This window comes from Theropithecus gelada, chromosome 15 (assembly GCF_003255815.1).
Source record: "Theropithecus gelada isolate Dixy chromosome 15, Tgel_1.0, whole genome shotgun sequence".
In the NCBI taxonomy this organism is placed as follows: domain Eukaryota; kingdom Metazoa; phylum Chordata; class Mammalia; order Primates; family Cercopithecidae; genus Theropithecus; species Theropithecus gelada.
The window spans coordinates 81,546,940-81,560,432 of record NC_037683.1 but is presented as its reverse complement, the minus strand read 5'-3'; the positions used below and the strand labels follow the sequence as shown (position 1 = coordinate 81,560,432).

Genomic DNA, 13,493 nt, shown 5'->3' with positions numbered 1-13,493 from the left:
CGTGAAGCTGAGAAACTTGGAAGACATTCGTCAGTGTTCCGTGTGCACCTGTGATGTCCACCAGGATACTAAAGGCGGATAATGTACCAGGATTGTGCTTTGGGATTCACCATTTCAAGGGGAATTGGCAATTAGGGCCAATATGAGGCTCCTCTTTCTAGTTCTCCTGGGGTCCAGGCACCTCAGTGTTTATCTGCTGTGCTCAATCCCCTCCCTGACCTCAACTCAGCAACTCCCCAGTAATGGAGGTAGGAAGGGCCAGACATTCATCCCCATCGAAACCCAGCCTTCTTCTGACTGTCCCACTACAACTCTGAGGAAAAGCAATTGAACTTTTCTTTTGCTGCTATCTGAAATCCCCATTCCTTAGAATTGAATAAAATATCCTTTAATTTCTTTTTATTTCAGTGGCTTTAGGGTACAAGTGATTTTTGGTTACACGGATGAATTGTATAGTGGTGAAGTTTGAGATTTTAGTGCACCCATCACCCAAGTAGTGTACATTGTACCCAGTATGTAGTTTTTTATCCCTCATCCCCCTCTACTATCCACCTTCTGAGTCTCCAAGGTCCATGATACCACTCTGTTTGCCTTGGCGTACTCGTAGCTTAGCTCCCACTAACACACGGCATTTGGTTTTCCCTTCCTGAGTTACTTCACTTAGAATAATGGCCTCCAGCTCCATCCAAGTTCCTGCAAAAGACATTATTTCATTCCTTTCTATGACTGAGTAGTATTCCACACTGTATATATGCCACATTTTCTTTATCCACTCATTAGTTGATGGGCAATTAGGTTGGTTCCATATCTTTACACTTGTGAAACAGATACTATCCTAGCAATAAAATGTGAAATGTGAACAAGTCCATTACCTCAGACAGGAAGTCTACCCTCTGAAAACACAGTAGTTACAACGATAAGAAGATGAATCAGACTAAGGGTCCATTCAGCCCACTCTCTCTTGCAGCGCTGCCAAGAAGCAATTTTGGGAGACATCCCAAAAATATCCACCACGCTTTTGTAATGTCCACCATGATCTCAAATGATTAGGAATTTTTCACAAACCTCCCATATTTTCCATTAATATCCAAGTGTGATTCTCATATACTTGGAGTTTTCCAAATAGTTCTGGAAACTGCTCACATTTTAACCAGTTTATATAGCCAAGCATTTGTCAGAAAATTCAAAATTATGTAAGTTAAAGCCACATAGATTTTCTTCTCTTTCTATGATAGGTTTGAGATTGAAATTGAGCCTCTGTTTGCCAGCATTGCCCTCTACGATGTTAAAGAAAGGAAAAAGGTAAGAAAGCAAAGGAAAATCCATCCCTAAGGCACATATAATGTTTATGATTCTTTGGGTGTATGTTCTTAAATCTTCTTTGCCGCAAGAAGCTATCAGATTTGAAAGCAAATGATCTTTGATGGGTCCAGTTCTGTTGCCTTTGCAATTTTTCAAGCAGTGGTCTGAGAACATAATTTATGATCTTTGAAGAATTTTTGAGGGAAAGGCTACTGGAGGTGCTGGCCTGGTTGGAATAGAGAAAGAATGAAATAGTCAGTACATGGGGTTATGTATAGAACAAACCCATTTAAATACATTTTTAACGAGCTTGGATGTGCATGTAAAGCTTCCTCAGTTTGAGAGTTCTTTGCACTGTGAAATTGGCTTATCATGGCTGAAGGGCATCTTACATGGTAGAGGTCTCAATTTGTCACAGAGTTCAGACCTCACCAACTGTAGTATGCTTTTAATGAAAACAGTGACCAAGACCTCTCATGTGTTTTTAATGTTTAGTCATTTTGTGACTCCTGGAAGAGGACAGCAATAGCAAATCCAGAGTAGGATGGGCACTTCTGCCCTTCTTTACCCATAATCATTCTGTATTTAAGGAAACAGGTATCTCCTGCATAAATACTAATAATAACTGAGATTTGTGTTAGTTAGGATAGGTTAACTGCTAAAACAAGCAGAACCCCAAACTCAGTGGTTTAAAGCAGTAGTTCTCAAACTTGAGCATGCATCAGAATCCTCTGGCAGACTTGTTAAAACAGATTGCTGGGCCCCACCCACAGAGTTTCTGATTCAGTAAGTCCAGGTTGGACCTGAGAATCTGCATTTCTTACAGTCCCCTGGTGATGCTGAAGCTACTGGTCAGGGGACCACATTTTGAAAACCACTGGCTTATAAGCAAGAAGTTGCTGTCTTTGTTTCTTTAACCTTCCAGGGCAGGAGGAGGGAGCCCTCTGTTCCATGCAGCCATTCAGAAATGCAGGCTGGCAGTGGCTCCTCCATCTTCAGTATGTGCCCTCCCCAAATCACTCTTGTCACTGCCATTGCTGCCCCTGAAGAAGAGAAAAGAAGGATGGAGGAGGCCTGGAAGTTTGACACATTGCTTCTGCTCACAATTCATTGGAGAGAATTCAGTCACATGATCACCCCTCATTGCAAAGGAGGCTGGTAAATGTAGTCTCTGCCTGGGCAGCCGCTCCCCACTAAAACTCTCTTGGTGATGAAGGGGAGAACCCAACCATATAGTGGCTCTTAAGTAATATGACATTAAGAGAGCTAGGAGCACTGCTCACATCGTGTTCTTGCTCAGAATCTTCACTAACATTCACTGCCTACAACGTTAAGAACAAACTCTTCAGCTTGCATGCCAGGCTTTCTTCATCATGGCGTTCCTCTGCCTTCTCTCTGACCATAGTCTATGCAGAGTCAAGCTGGACCACTGTCTGTTAACTAAGCTTCCCCCAAGCGTTCAAGCCTCTGAGATATTTATCTGTGCTGTACTCTCTCCCTGGTGCATCGTCACCCCCCACCACTGCCTATCAGAATCTTCTAAGGCCCATCCATCTCCAGTGCTGCTTCCCTGAAAAGTTGTCCTTGTCACCCAACTGCAAATGTCCTGTCTCTCTCTGGAACTTCCACAATGCTTCTTTGTGTGCATGTGGTGACTTGTAGTTTGCTTTTACTGTAGTTAGTTATATGTTTGCATTTTCTCTCACTTTTTTTTTTTTGAGTCAGGGTCTCACTCTGTTGCCCAGGCTGGCATGTAGTGGGGCCATCTCGGCTTACTGCAACCTCTGCCTCCCAGGTTCAAGCGACCCTTCCACCTCAGCCTCTGAAGTAGCTGAGACCACAGGCATGTGCCACCATGCTGGCTAGTTTTTGTATTTTTTATAGAGGCAGGATTTCACCATGTTGTTCAGGCCAGTCTTGAATTCATGAGCTCAAGCAATACGCCCGCCTTGGTTTCCCAAAGTGCTGGGATTACAGGTGTGAACCACCACACCTGGTCCTTCCTTCATTCTTAATTGTGAACTAATTGAGGGCAGAGGTCCTGCTCTTCTGTGGTGAAGTTAACTAGCACATCAGTGATACTCAGGAAAAACTGGTGGGTTAATAAACATTTAAATGTTTCAAGGAACATCTCTCAAATGGCTCCAAAATGCCTAGATATTGTGACAAAACATTCATCAGATTTATCCAGCAGCCACTTTCCTAAACCACGTCTGTGATTATTACACTTACTCCTTCGGCAAAATTTCTCTGTGGTGTTTTTACTCCTTTTAACGTGTTTAAACCATGAATACAACAGATCTAATTTGTATTTCACTTTGCTGCTCATTTACAGATCTCAGAAAATTTTCACTGTGACCTGAACTCTGACCAGTTCAAAGGATTTCTGCGAGCTCACACACCTTCGGTGGCCGCATCAAGTCAGGCGAGATCTGCAGTCTTCTCCGTCACCTACCCGTCCTCAGACATCTACCTGGTAGTCAAGGTAGTTCAGCACGATCTGATTTGCCCAATCTGATGTTTTCATTGCTGCGTTGTTCTCAGCACATGTTTGGGGTGCACGAAACCTCAGAATGTGTCCACATATCCTCTGAGATTCGCTTTGTTTCCTTCTCAATTTACCCCTTTTCCCTTCCAAGTCAACTGTTTCAGATACTGGAAAGACTAGGTTTTGGAGTCATACTGACCTAGGTTTGAGTCCTGGCTTTACAACCTAGTAATTAAATGGCATTGGCAATTTCCTGGTCTTTCAGGGACAGATCTGAGTTTCTTCACCTGTGAAGTGACCTCAGTGGATAGTCATGACTACAGAATAAAGCTTGGCACATCTTGGGCACCCTTCTCCTAACTAAGGAGAGTTCCCTCGGTGACCTGGTGCAGAGAAGCTGCTGTGGAGAAAGGAACAAAATCTCTGGGCTAGAGTTTCCTAACAATGTTCATGTTGCGCTGGAGATGCATAGTTAAGTGTTCCCAAGTCTAGGCTCTTACAATTTGAAGTGTGGGCTGTGGTTTTCAAGTTTCACCCTCCCCCTTTTTTTTTTTTTTTCTTCTTACCATGTCACAGACTGTCTCTAATGAGAGTTGAAATCTATGAGGCAATTGTAAGTAGAAGAGCCTTTCATTCTAGACTATACTGTTTGCTGTTATAAGAAAACCAGATCCTTTCTTGTACACCAAAATGACTGGTTAGAAGTTAAAAAGCATCAGGTATTTTACCTACCTTAGGCCAGATAATTGGTCTTATTGACTCTTTTTTTTTTTTTTTTTTTTGTGAGCGGAGTTTCACTCTTGTCACCCAGGCTGGAGTGCAGTGTCACCACGTCGGCTCACTGCAACCTCCACCTCCTGGGTTCAAATGATTCTCCTGCCTCAGCCTCCCGAGTAGCTGGGATTACAGGCGCCCACCACCCCATACCAGGCTAACTTTTGTATTTTTAGTAGAGACGGGATTTCACCATGTTGGCCAGGCTGATCTCGAACTCTTGACCTCAGGTGATTCGCCCGCATTTGGCCTCCCAAAGTGTTGGGATTACAGGTGTGAGCCACTGCGCCTGGCTGTAAAAACATTGTAAAAACAAAACAACAAATTCAGGTGTCTGATTTCATGTACACCCAGCCTCCTACGTTTGGAACATTGTCTCGTTAGTACAGTGTTTTATGTCTGTAGTCTCAGTGATTGCCCCATGATCTCATGGATTCCAAATAATTCAGGTAGCTTGGAGGTCACTTAACAGATGGCAAATGTCTTTTCATTCCAGCTTCTTTAACACCATATAACAAAGATTATGAGAGGTTACTGTAGCTTGAGGGAACTTATTTAAGCTTATAGAAAGTATAGTTAAAATTATATTGCTGAAAAGACAGTTCTATTGTTGTCAAACTTTAATGTGTCTCTTTTTCATTGCAATATTACTTAGACATACAGGAAAATTAAAGCCCACTGTGGTAGCCCTGTAGGTAAGTTCACAATTCTCTGTCAGCCTAGGAAACGGAAGAAGCCAATGCTAGTTCTGTAGAGCCAAATTTTATCTCAAACTCTACTTCCCAGTGGATGACTTTCTCTTGATTAATCCATCATATTCTGCCAAGTAACAGTGGTTACCCATGGGTTACTATCACTTACTACATATGTTCCAAAATTTTCAAACGTATAAATGTGTTCATTTGGCATAACAAACATACTAAAGTGTTTGGATAGATTGAAGAAACTGAAATCTACTCAACAAGACAGCCCCTGGATGGCTTTCTCTTTGCTTTTCTTTATCGTAATGCCATCATTGTTGCTTCTTTCCCTTTAAATATATAGTAAATGGTGTTAAACTATTTAGCACATTCAGGTGGACATTATTTGATAAGAGGGGCTTCTTTCTTTTTTTGTTTATATTCCCAGGCTGAACATTAGGGTCTTTGCTGTATTTTAGGCAGCGTCATCTCGTTCAGGCGTTGTGTATAATATGACTTTAATGGATTATTTCTGCTTAAAGGTTTAATTCAAGATTTTGTGAAATTTTTTTTAAAAAAGGGTTTGTTTTACAATCAAGGAAAGAAGAGTGAAAATGGGAGTGAATTGGAAACTTTTCAAAAGTTGTTTAAAAATAGGTATGCCATGCCCAATTTAAATATTTAATAAGTTGCCATGTGCCTGTCCTTATGTGAGAGCCACATAGTTGGAGAAAACACAAAGCAGAGAGCCTAGCACCTTAGAAGTCTTTCAAATGGTAAATTTCCCATCTCAAAGAGTTTACAATCCAGTTAAAAAACAACTTGGCATTCGAAGAAATGGGTTCAAATTCCTATTTTGCTACATTTGCTGTAGCAAACTCAGCAAGTCTGGTCTCTCAGTCTAGTTGGACAGTGATCCCTGTGCCTGAGTGGTTTTGAAGAAAATTGAAATAATGTATGTAAAAACACCTACCCTGTTCCTGACATACCATAATTAGGTAAACAATAAATGGCTATTAAATATGAAAAAAAAATAGGTATGCCAAGTGTTAATGCTACCTCTTCTGAATAGAGCAGAAAGTAGTCTCTTCCCTTAAGAAAAGTTTTAGGTTAATCTGATAGGCTTCTTTGTCCTACTTTCCATGGTTATGAGGAGTCATGCATTTCATTACACACCTTTGCATAAATCATGAAGGACCAAACAATAGGTTCTCATGTCAGCCTGCAGCTCCTTCTCATGAAGTACCTGGAGTTCTCCTGGCCCACTGCAGCCAGGGCAGTAGTATCTGCTGGTCTGGTCAAATCTGACTTCTCCTGCTTCCTGTATCTTCCATGATACACACTACTAGTGCATGAAGCTGTGGCCTTCCCCTTCCTTTCTTCAGGGTCCTAATTAAGAAGTTCTTAATCTCTGTTCAGAATTTATTCTAAAGACCACATTTTTAATCCATTCACTTCATGGAAAAATTAGCTTCCTTCCAATTTGTTCTACAAGCTCCTGACTATGAGCTTCAGGAGAACAGGGGCAGTGTTTATCGCCACCTTATCTCCCCAGCTGCTACCATATAGAAGGTACTCAATAATGAGTAAATGATTACTGATTACCAGGAATACTGGTCAGTTTCTAGCTCAAGTGTTATGTGCCTGTGTTTTCAGTGTGGTGCATCTCTCAGTGGGATTCGCCTTCTCTTCATGCTGTGGCAATGGGAAGGGGTTTTGAACTTCTTTTATGAGAAGAGAGACTTCCTGCTTGGAGTCCTCCCTGAAGCAGATATTCATTGAGTAGCCTCATGCTGCTTCCTTTGAAACCCCATAAATACCCCTTTATCATGGGGATTGTTAAATACGTTGTGCCTAACTCACAGCACCTATTAAGTATGTGTCCCTTTTGGACTATGTTGACCCAAATTCCTTCTTCAAGGATCATCTCAACTGTTAGGACTAAATCCACTGGTTTTATTCTTCAACATCTAAGTTAAATTTTCTTTGAGCAGAGAGTTAGGATATTTCAAATTTCTCCTTGTCTTTCTTTTAAATATGGTGCCCAAATTTATGACAACTGGCCAGCCAGTCACTTTACCTGAAGCAAGACAGAAGACACTTCATTCATTCTTATTACCAGCATTCATTCCTATTACCAACCAGTTAGCAAACCGAGAAGCTGCACATCCCAATGCTTTTGAGTTTCTTTCCAAGTCTGTTAAATCCAGAGAATTAGCCCTAATAGGAATTACAAAGGCAACAGTTACGGATAATTTATTCAGTTCAGGCATTCATTTCGTGGAAAGTTTTAGTCCAAAATCCCACTTTCACAGAGACCATATCTCTTTTTTACATTGTAAGCAATAATAAAGAAAATGAGCTTTCCACTTCTTACATATGTCTCCTGGGTTTTGTTTTATAAAATAACTTTTATTGCCTTTTTTATTATATACATAATGCATGTTTATTGTTTAAAATAGAAAATACACATAAGCAATGGGAAGAAAATAAAAATCACACATAATCCCACCATACAAAGATAACTACTATTAACACTTGCTGCACTTGCTGTGTATCTACTGTCACCCTTTTAATATGCCTTTATAATTTTTAAATAAAATCGTATGCTATTCTTTATATAAACTTTTTAATCAAAAAACATGTATCACAGATATCTTCCTATGTCATCAAATATTGTCATAAAATGTAATTTTGATGGTTGCATAGATTCCTTTATATGGATGTAATTTATGTGCCTTATTTTAATATTATTTTTATTGGTAGATTGAAAAAGTCCTGCAGCAGGGAGAGATTGGAGACTGTGCAGAGCCCTACCTGGTTATCAAAGAAAGTGATGGTGGAAAGGTATGGTAATTTGAGTATTGTTAAATGGAGACATCTTAGAAGAAGCTGATATTTTCAGAAGTGTTACACAAAATAGTTAATGGGCTTTAGTCCCTAATGTGTCCCTATATAAGACACTATAACAATGTAATTCAATAAAAGAGGAAAAGGAAACTGGTCACTGACTTTTTTTTTTTTTTTTTTTTTTTTGAGGCAGTGTCTTCCTTTATCTCTCAGGCTGGAGTGCTATAGTGCAATCATGGCTCCCTACAACCTTGAACTCCTGGGCTCCAGTGATCCTCCCCCTTCAGCCTCTTGAGCAACTGGTACTACAGGCGCATGCCACCATGCTTGGCTAGTTTTTTATTTTTTGTAGATATGGGGTCTCACTGTGTGGCCCAGGCTGGTCTCATACTTCTGGCCTCAAGTGATTGTCCTGCCTCAGCCTCCCAAAGTGTTGGGATTACAGGTGTGAGTCACCATGCCCAGCCTGATGATGATTTTTTTAGAGAAATAAATCCTTGAATTTTCTAATGTTGGCATACATCAAGGTCTGATCATATAATTTGTTTGGGGTAAGGCCACCCCCTGTTGTCTTCATTCTGAGGCTCTGACTCGGCTGGTTGGGAGGCCCACGGAGACCCCAAAACTAAACAGTGCCAGAGCTCTCCTGGCCTTCCTCCACAGCACGGGCCACTGCCCTTTCAGGTATGCAAATAACTGGGAATTGGCTGTCACTACCATGCGTTATATATTCATTAGCACAGCATAGGTGTTGAGCCTATGGAAAGGATATCTTTTCTTAGCAGCAATTGCAAAGATTCCCAGTGTGATTTTTAAAACATGGCCTTGGCTGGGCATGGTGGCTCACACCTGTAATCCTAGCACTTTGGGAGGCCAAGGCACACAGATCATGAGGTCAGAAGATTGAGACCATCCTGGCTAACATGGTGAAACCCCGTCTCTATTAAAACTACAAAAAATTAGCCGGGCATGGTGGCACACGCCTGTATTCCCAGCTACTCAGGAGGCTGAGGCAGGATAATCCCTTGAACCCGGGAGGCAGAGGTTGCAGTGAGCCGAGATGGTGCCACTGCACTCCAGCCTGGGCAGCAGAGTAAGACTCCGTATCAAAAAAAAAAAAAATGGCCTTTCTAGAATAAGACTTACCTTATTAGTATGGTACTCCACAGACTCATAAATGTCAGGTAAGATAAATTGAGCTCAAGGCATTTTTAAAAAATCTTTTATTCTGAACTCAGAAAGAACACCGTGGAAGTGTTGTAAACTTCCTAAGGAGTTGTTAGGAAACTGTTTAGAACTTTTTGGAGTTTTCCAAGGCAACTTTTGGAGAAACAGGTTCACTTGGGAGCTTGGTAGATGATAAACTAAACTTGATTTCAAGATTGTCTTATGCAAATCCAAGTCACATAGCCAGCCACCAAAAGAATTGGTAATCTGATGTAATGAGTCCCTTTTTGTTTTCGTTAGCTAAAAGTGTATTTTACTAATTAAATGTAGCCTTTTTGGAAACTCCTCGTTTTTTAATCTTTATTTCCTTATCAGCTAGACTTCTGGCCCGAGTGCGTCATTTTTCTGCCTATTCACTGTTTTCATTTTTTAGTGGGAAGAGATGTGTTTACTCTTTTTAATCAGTAGGATTTGGATTTTAGAGATGGCTGTCATATTCAGGTCGGAGGCAGTTGACTTGGTGCTGATGCTTGTTTCAGCTTGTTTCTTTCCATTTGCCTCCAGAGTAAAGAAAAGATTGAAAAACTAAAACTCCAAGCTGAATCCTTCTGCCAGCGTTTGGGGAAATACCGGATGCCCTTTGCCTGGGCACCCATAAGCTTATCGAGCTTCTTCAATGTCTCCACCCTTGAGAGGGAGGTAACTGATGTGGACTCTGTGGTTGGTAAGATTTTCACCTGCAGTGGGAAAGGGAGGGCTCCCCAGTGTGCCACTGCTCAGGTCCACAGCTTACTAGTTGGGGGCTGGGGGCACAGTGAGGTGTGGGGAATGGAGAGGAAGAAGGAGATAAACAGAATGAAACACTATTATGACTGGATTACATATATTTGGACAGTGATCTTCAAAAGAAATCATCATGAACATTGGTAAAGATTAAGTATACTCTTATAGTAAGATTTTCTAGATAGTATGACACTTAAATAAGTTAATTTTTGGTAGCCACCCCCTCTCTAAAGTAAAACTTTAACAAGAAAATGTAGTAACCATCTGTAGTGTGTTAAGCAGAGACACCGTGGTCGATTCCTAAACCCAAAATAAAAAAGCCTCTGTTACAAAGCCTTCAAAAAGCAAAACTCGACAGGGCGTGGTGGCTCACGCCTGTAATCTCAGCACTTTGGGAGGCCGAGGTGGGTGGATCACTTGAAGCCAGGAGTTTGAGACCAGCCTGGCCAACATGGTGAAACTCTGTCTCTACTAAAAATAAGAAAAGTTTGCTGGGTATGGTGGTGCACACCTGTAATCCCAGCTACTTGGGAGGCAGAGGCAGGAGAATCGCTTGAACCAGGGAGGTGAGGTTGCAGTGAGCCAAGATCAGGCCTCTGCACTCCAGCCTGGGTGACAGAGCGTGCCTCTGTCTCAAAAAAAAAAAGAAGAAGAAGAAAAGAAAAAAGCTCAAGTTTCCCAGCAAAATTTCTAGTTCTTTAAAGTTTACTTTGCCAAGTGCAATGAAAAAATGGGCATCCAAAGAATATCTATTTACTGTTAGTTTATTTAGCATATTTCTTTTTCATCATCTCACCCTTGATCTGAATCATTCATTCCTACACTGCTTGGGTGTGGAAATTTTCAAAAGGGTTGCAAGTTTTCAGGTGGACCTGCCCACATCACCTGTGGTGGGATTTCTGTTTCCCTAAATGCTTTTGTATCCACCAAATATATAAGTCTGTGTTCACATTTTTTCATGCATTCCTTAAGCTAAGACTTAAGCCACTTCTGAAATGCTACCTTGAGCAGGGAAGTGGAGGAAAGGACATTTTGTGATTGCTGCTGCTATTTTGGAGTTACTGGTACATAATCACCAGTCAGAACTCCTGGGTTATTTCTGGTTCGTCAATAACAAACCTCACTGTTACCACATCCTGATCTTCCTGCCACAGCTTTCTTTAATGTCATCTATGTAGACCCAAGTAACTTATTGATAAGAGTTATGTATACAGCTTAGAGGGCACCACAAGCTAAGTAATTCAGGTATAGGGCATGCTGAGGCCTCAGTCATCTCTAGGTCAAGGATAACCTTACAACAGAGACTGATTCTTAAGGAGCAACCAGAAGATGCAAAGATGTCGTCTATTATATTGAGGCAGAATGGCAAGTTTAGGTGGGTAGAGGCAGCAAGAAATTCTAATTCAGCGTCATGGTAAGAATTAAGGATAAGAAGATATTCAAAGACAGGAGTTGAAACTATTCTAGTTCTAAGCAATTTGATTATTTACAACAGAACCCATGAGTTTTTGCAATATAAAAGCAACAAGATCTCCACCCAAATCTCAAAAAGGGATAAGAAACAACTGGGTAAACTATCAGGCTCCCAGCCCAAGTCTGAGTGTGATTTGGGGTTCTAATTCCCATTGGGCAGATCACCCAAGGCAGAAACTCAGTCTTGCTGCCTGGTCCACATAATGAGAGCAGAGGAACGCTGGGATTCAGAATGTCCGCAGGCTGACCCCTGCATGTTTGGGTCACAATCCCAAATGCCTTTGGGGGCATTTGAGTACATGCCTCTCCCAGTGGAATGCAAATATAGAAATAAAAGAAAAGCAAACAGTGGGCTGACTAAATAAAGCTTATCAGGAGACCCTGTTCTGGCTATAGCTCTGGACTCTTGCCGGGTGGCATCTGGTCTACCCTAATTTCCATGTGAGAGGGCCCATGGCTGCTCCTGGCCTCTCTCCTCTGGTCGGAGGAGGATTAAGAACATCAACAGGAGGACTAAGAAAGGTAGGGGCCAATGGAAGGACATTTTCATTCAAAACAAGGATGGCCATATTCGGTGTTCCTGATCGGTGACTTTAAACATATATACTGTAGAGTTAATAACTGCTGTGTATTTGAACAGAAAGGCATACTTTGGAATGACAATTGTTTTTCTTAAAGGAAGAAGCTCAGTAGGTGAACGGAGGACATTGGCCCAATCTAGAAGGCTTTCTGAAAGAGCCCTCTCCTTGGAGGAAAATGGGGTTGGATCCAACTTCAAAACCTCCACCCTGAGCGTTAGCAGCTTTTTCAAGCAGGTATCTCTTTACATTACAGTGTGTCTGAATTTTTCCCCATACTGGCATGGGCACTGGAACCCACAGGAGGAGGACATGTAGTGATTAAGAGAGCAAATTAGTTAACGTCACTGTCTTAGTTCATTTTCTGCTGCTTATAATAGAGTATCTGAAACTGCGTAATTTAAAAAGAAAAGGAATTTGTTTTTTACAGTTATGAAGGCTGAAAAAATCCAAAGTTGAGGGCCCACACTTGGTGAGGGCTTTCTTGCTGGCGGGGCCTCTCTGCAGAGTCCTGAGGTAGAGTGTGGCGAGCGGCTGAGCATGCTAGCTCAGGTCTCTCTTCCTCTTGTAAAGCCACCAGTTCCCCTCCCATGACACAGATTAATCCATTAATCTGTGAATGGATTAATCCATCGTGAGGGCAGAGTCCTCATGATTCAATCACGTCTTAAAGGCCCCACTTCCCAGCACTGCCACCACGGGGACCAAGCTTCACCATGAGTTTTGAAGGGGACATTCAAACCACAGCATTCATGAAGCCTCAATTTCATTAGCCAGAAAACGGGAGCAATAGTACTTAACTTCATGTGGCTTGTAGGAAGGTCAGGTGACATGAGACCTGTCAAGCTCTTTTTGGAGTGCCTGGAATACAGTAAGTGCTCAATGAATGTCAGCTATTTTAACTGAGAGAAGGATTAGGTTTTGTTCCTCGTGATGCAAACTATCATCCTATTTGAACTATCTTGGCCAATCCATTCATTAAGCTATGACAACAGTCTGGCTGGGACATCTCCTTCCCGGTGGATCTCAGGGTTTCTTGGCCTGGCTATTCATGTGCAAGCTGCCACTTTCACTACTGCTTGCTGTGCACGTTTGCAGGGCTCCCTGCTTGCTCAGAGAACGTGACCGTGCCAGATGGTACTCTTCGTTAGCTCAGTAAACATCAAGACTATTAAAAAGAGTTAAAACTTCCTAGACTTGTCAAATGTATAGAGACAGAAAGTAGAATGATGGTTGCCAGGGTCTAGGGATAGAGGGGATGGGAATCGCTGGTTAAAGGGTACAGAGTTTCAGATTTTTTTTTTTTTTTTTTGCAAGAGAAAAGCGTTCTGGAGGTTGGTTGCACAACAATGCGAATGTGCTTAACACTACTGAATTGTGCACTTAGAAATAGATAAG

The 13,493-nt window shown here is 41.6% G+C and overlaps 1 protein-coding gene across 3 annotated transcripts in view; it reads left to right on the top strand.

The window, feature by feature from the left end:
- The window catches only part of DOCK8 (dedicator of cytokinesis 8), a 237,404-nt gene that overhangs the window by 97,982 nt on the left and 125,929 nt on the right, over window positions 1–13,493 (top strand). For all 3 annotated transcript variants that reach the window (XM_025360064.1, XM_025360066.1, XM_025360065.1), the window contains 5 exons: window positions 1,236–1,302; window positions 3,638–3,787; window positions 8,011–8,091; window positions 9,826–9,985; window positions 12,196–12,332. In XM_025360064.1, coding sequence (XP_025215849.1) covers window positions 1,236–1,302; window positions 3,638–3,787; window positions 8,011–8,091; window positions 9,826–9,985; window positions 12,196–12,332 — 595 coding nt within the window. The remainder of the gene's footprint in view (window positions 1–1,235; window positions 1,303–3,637; window positions 3,788–8,010; window positions 8,092–9,825; window positions 9,986–12,195; window positions 12,333–13,493) is intronic.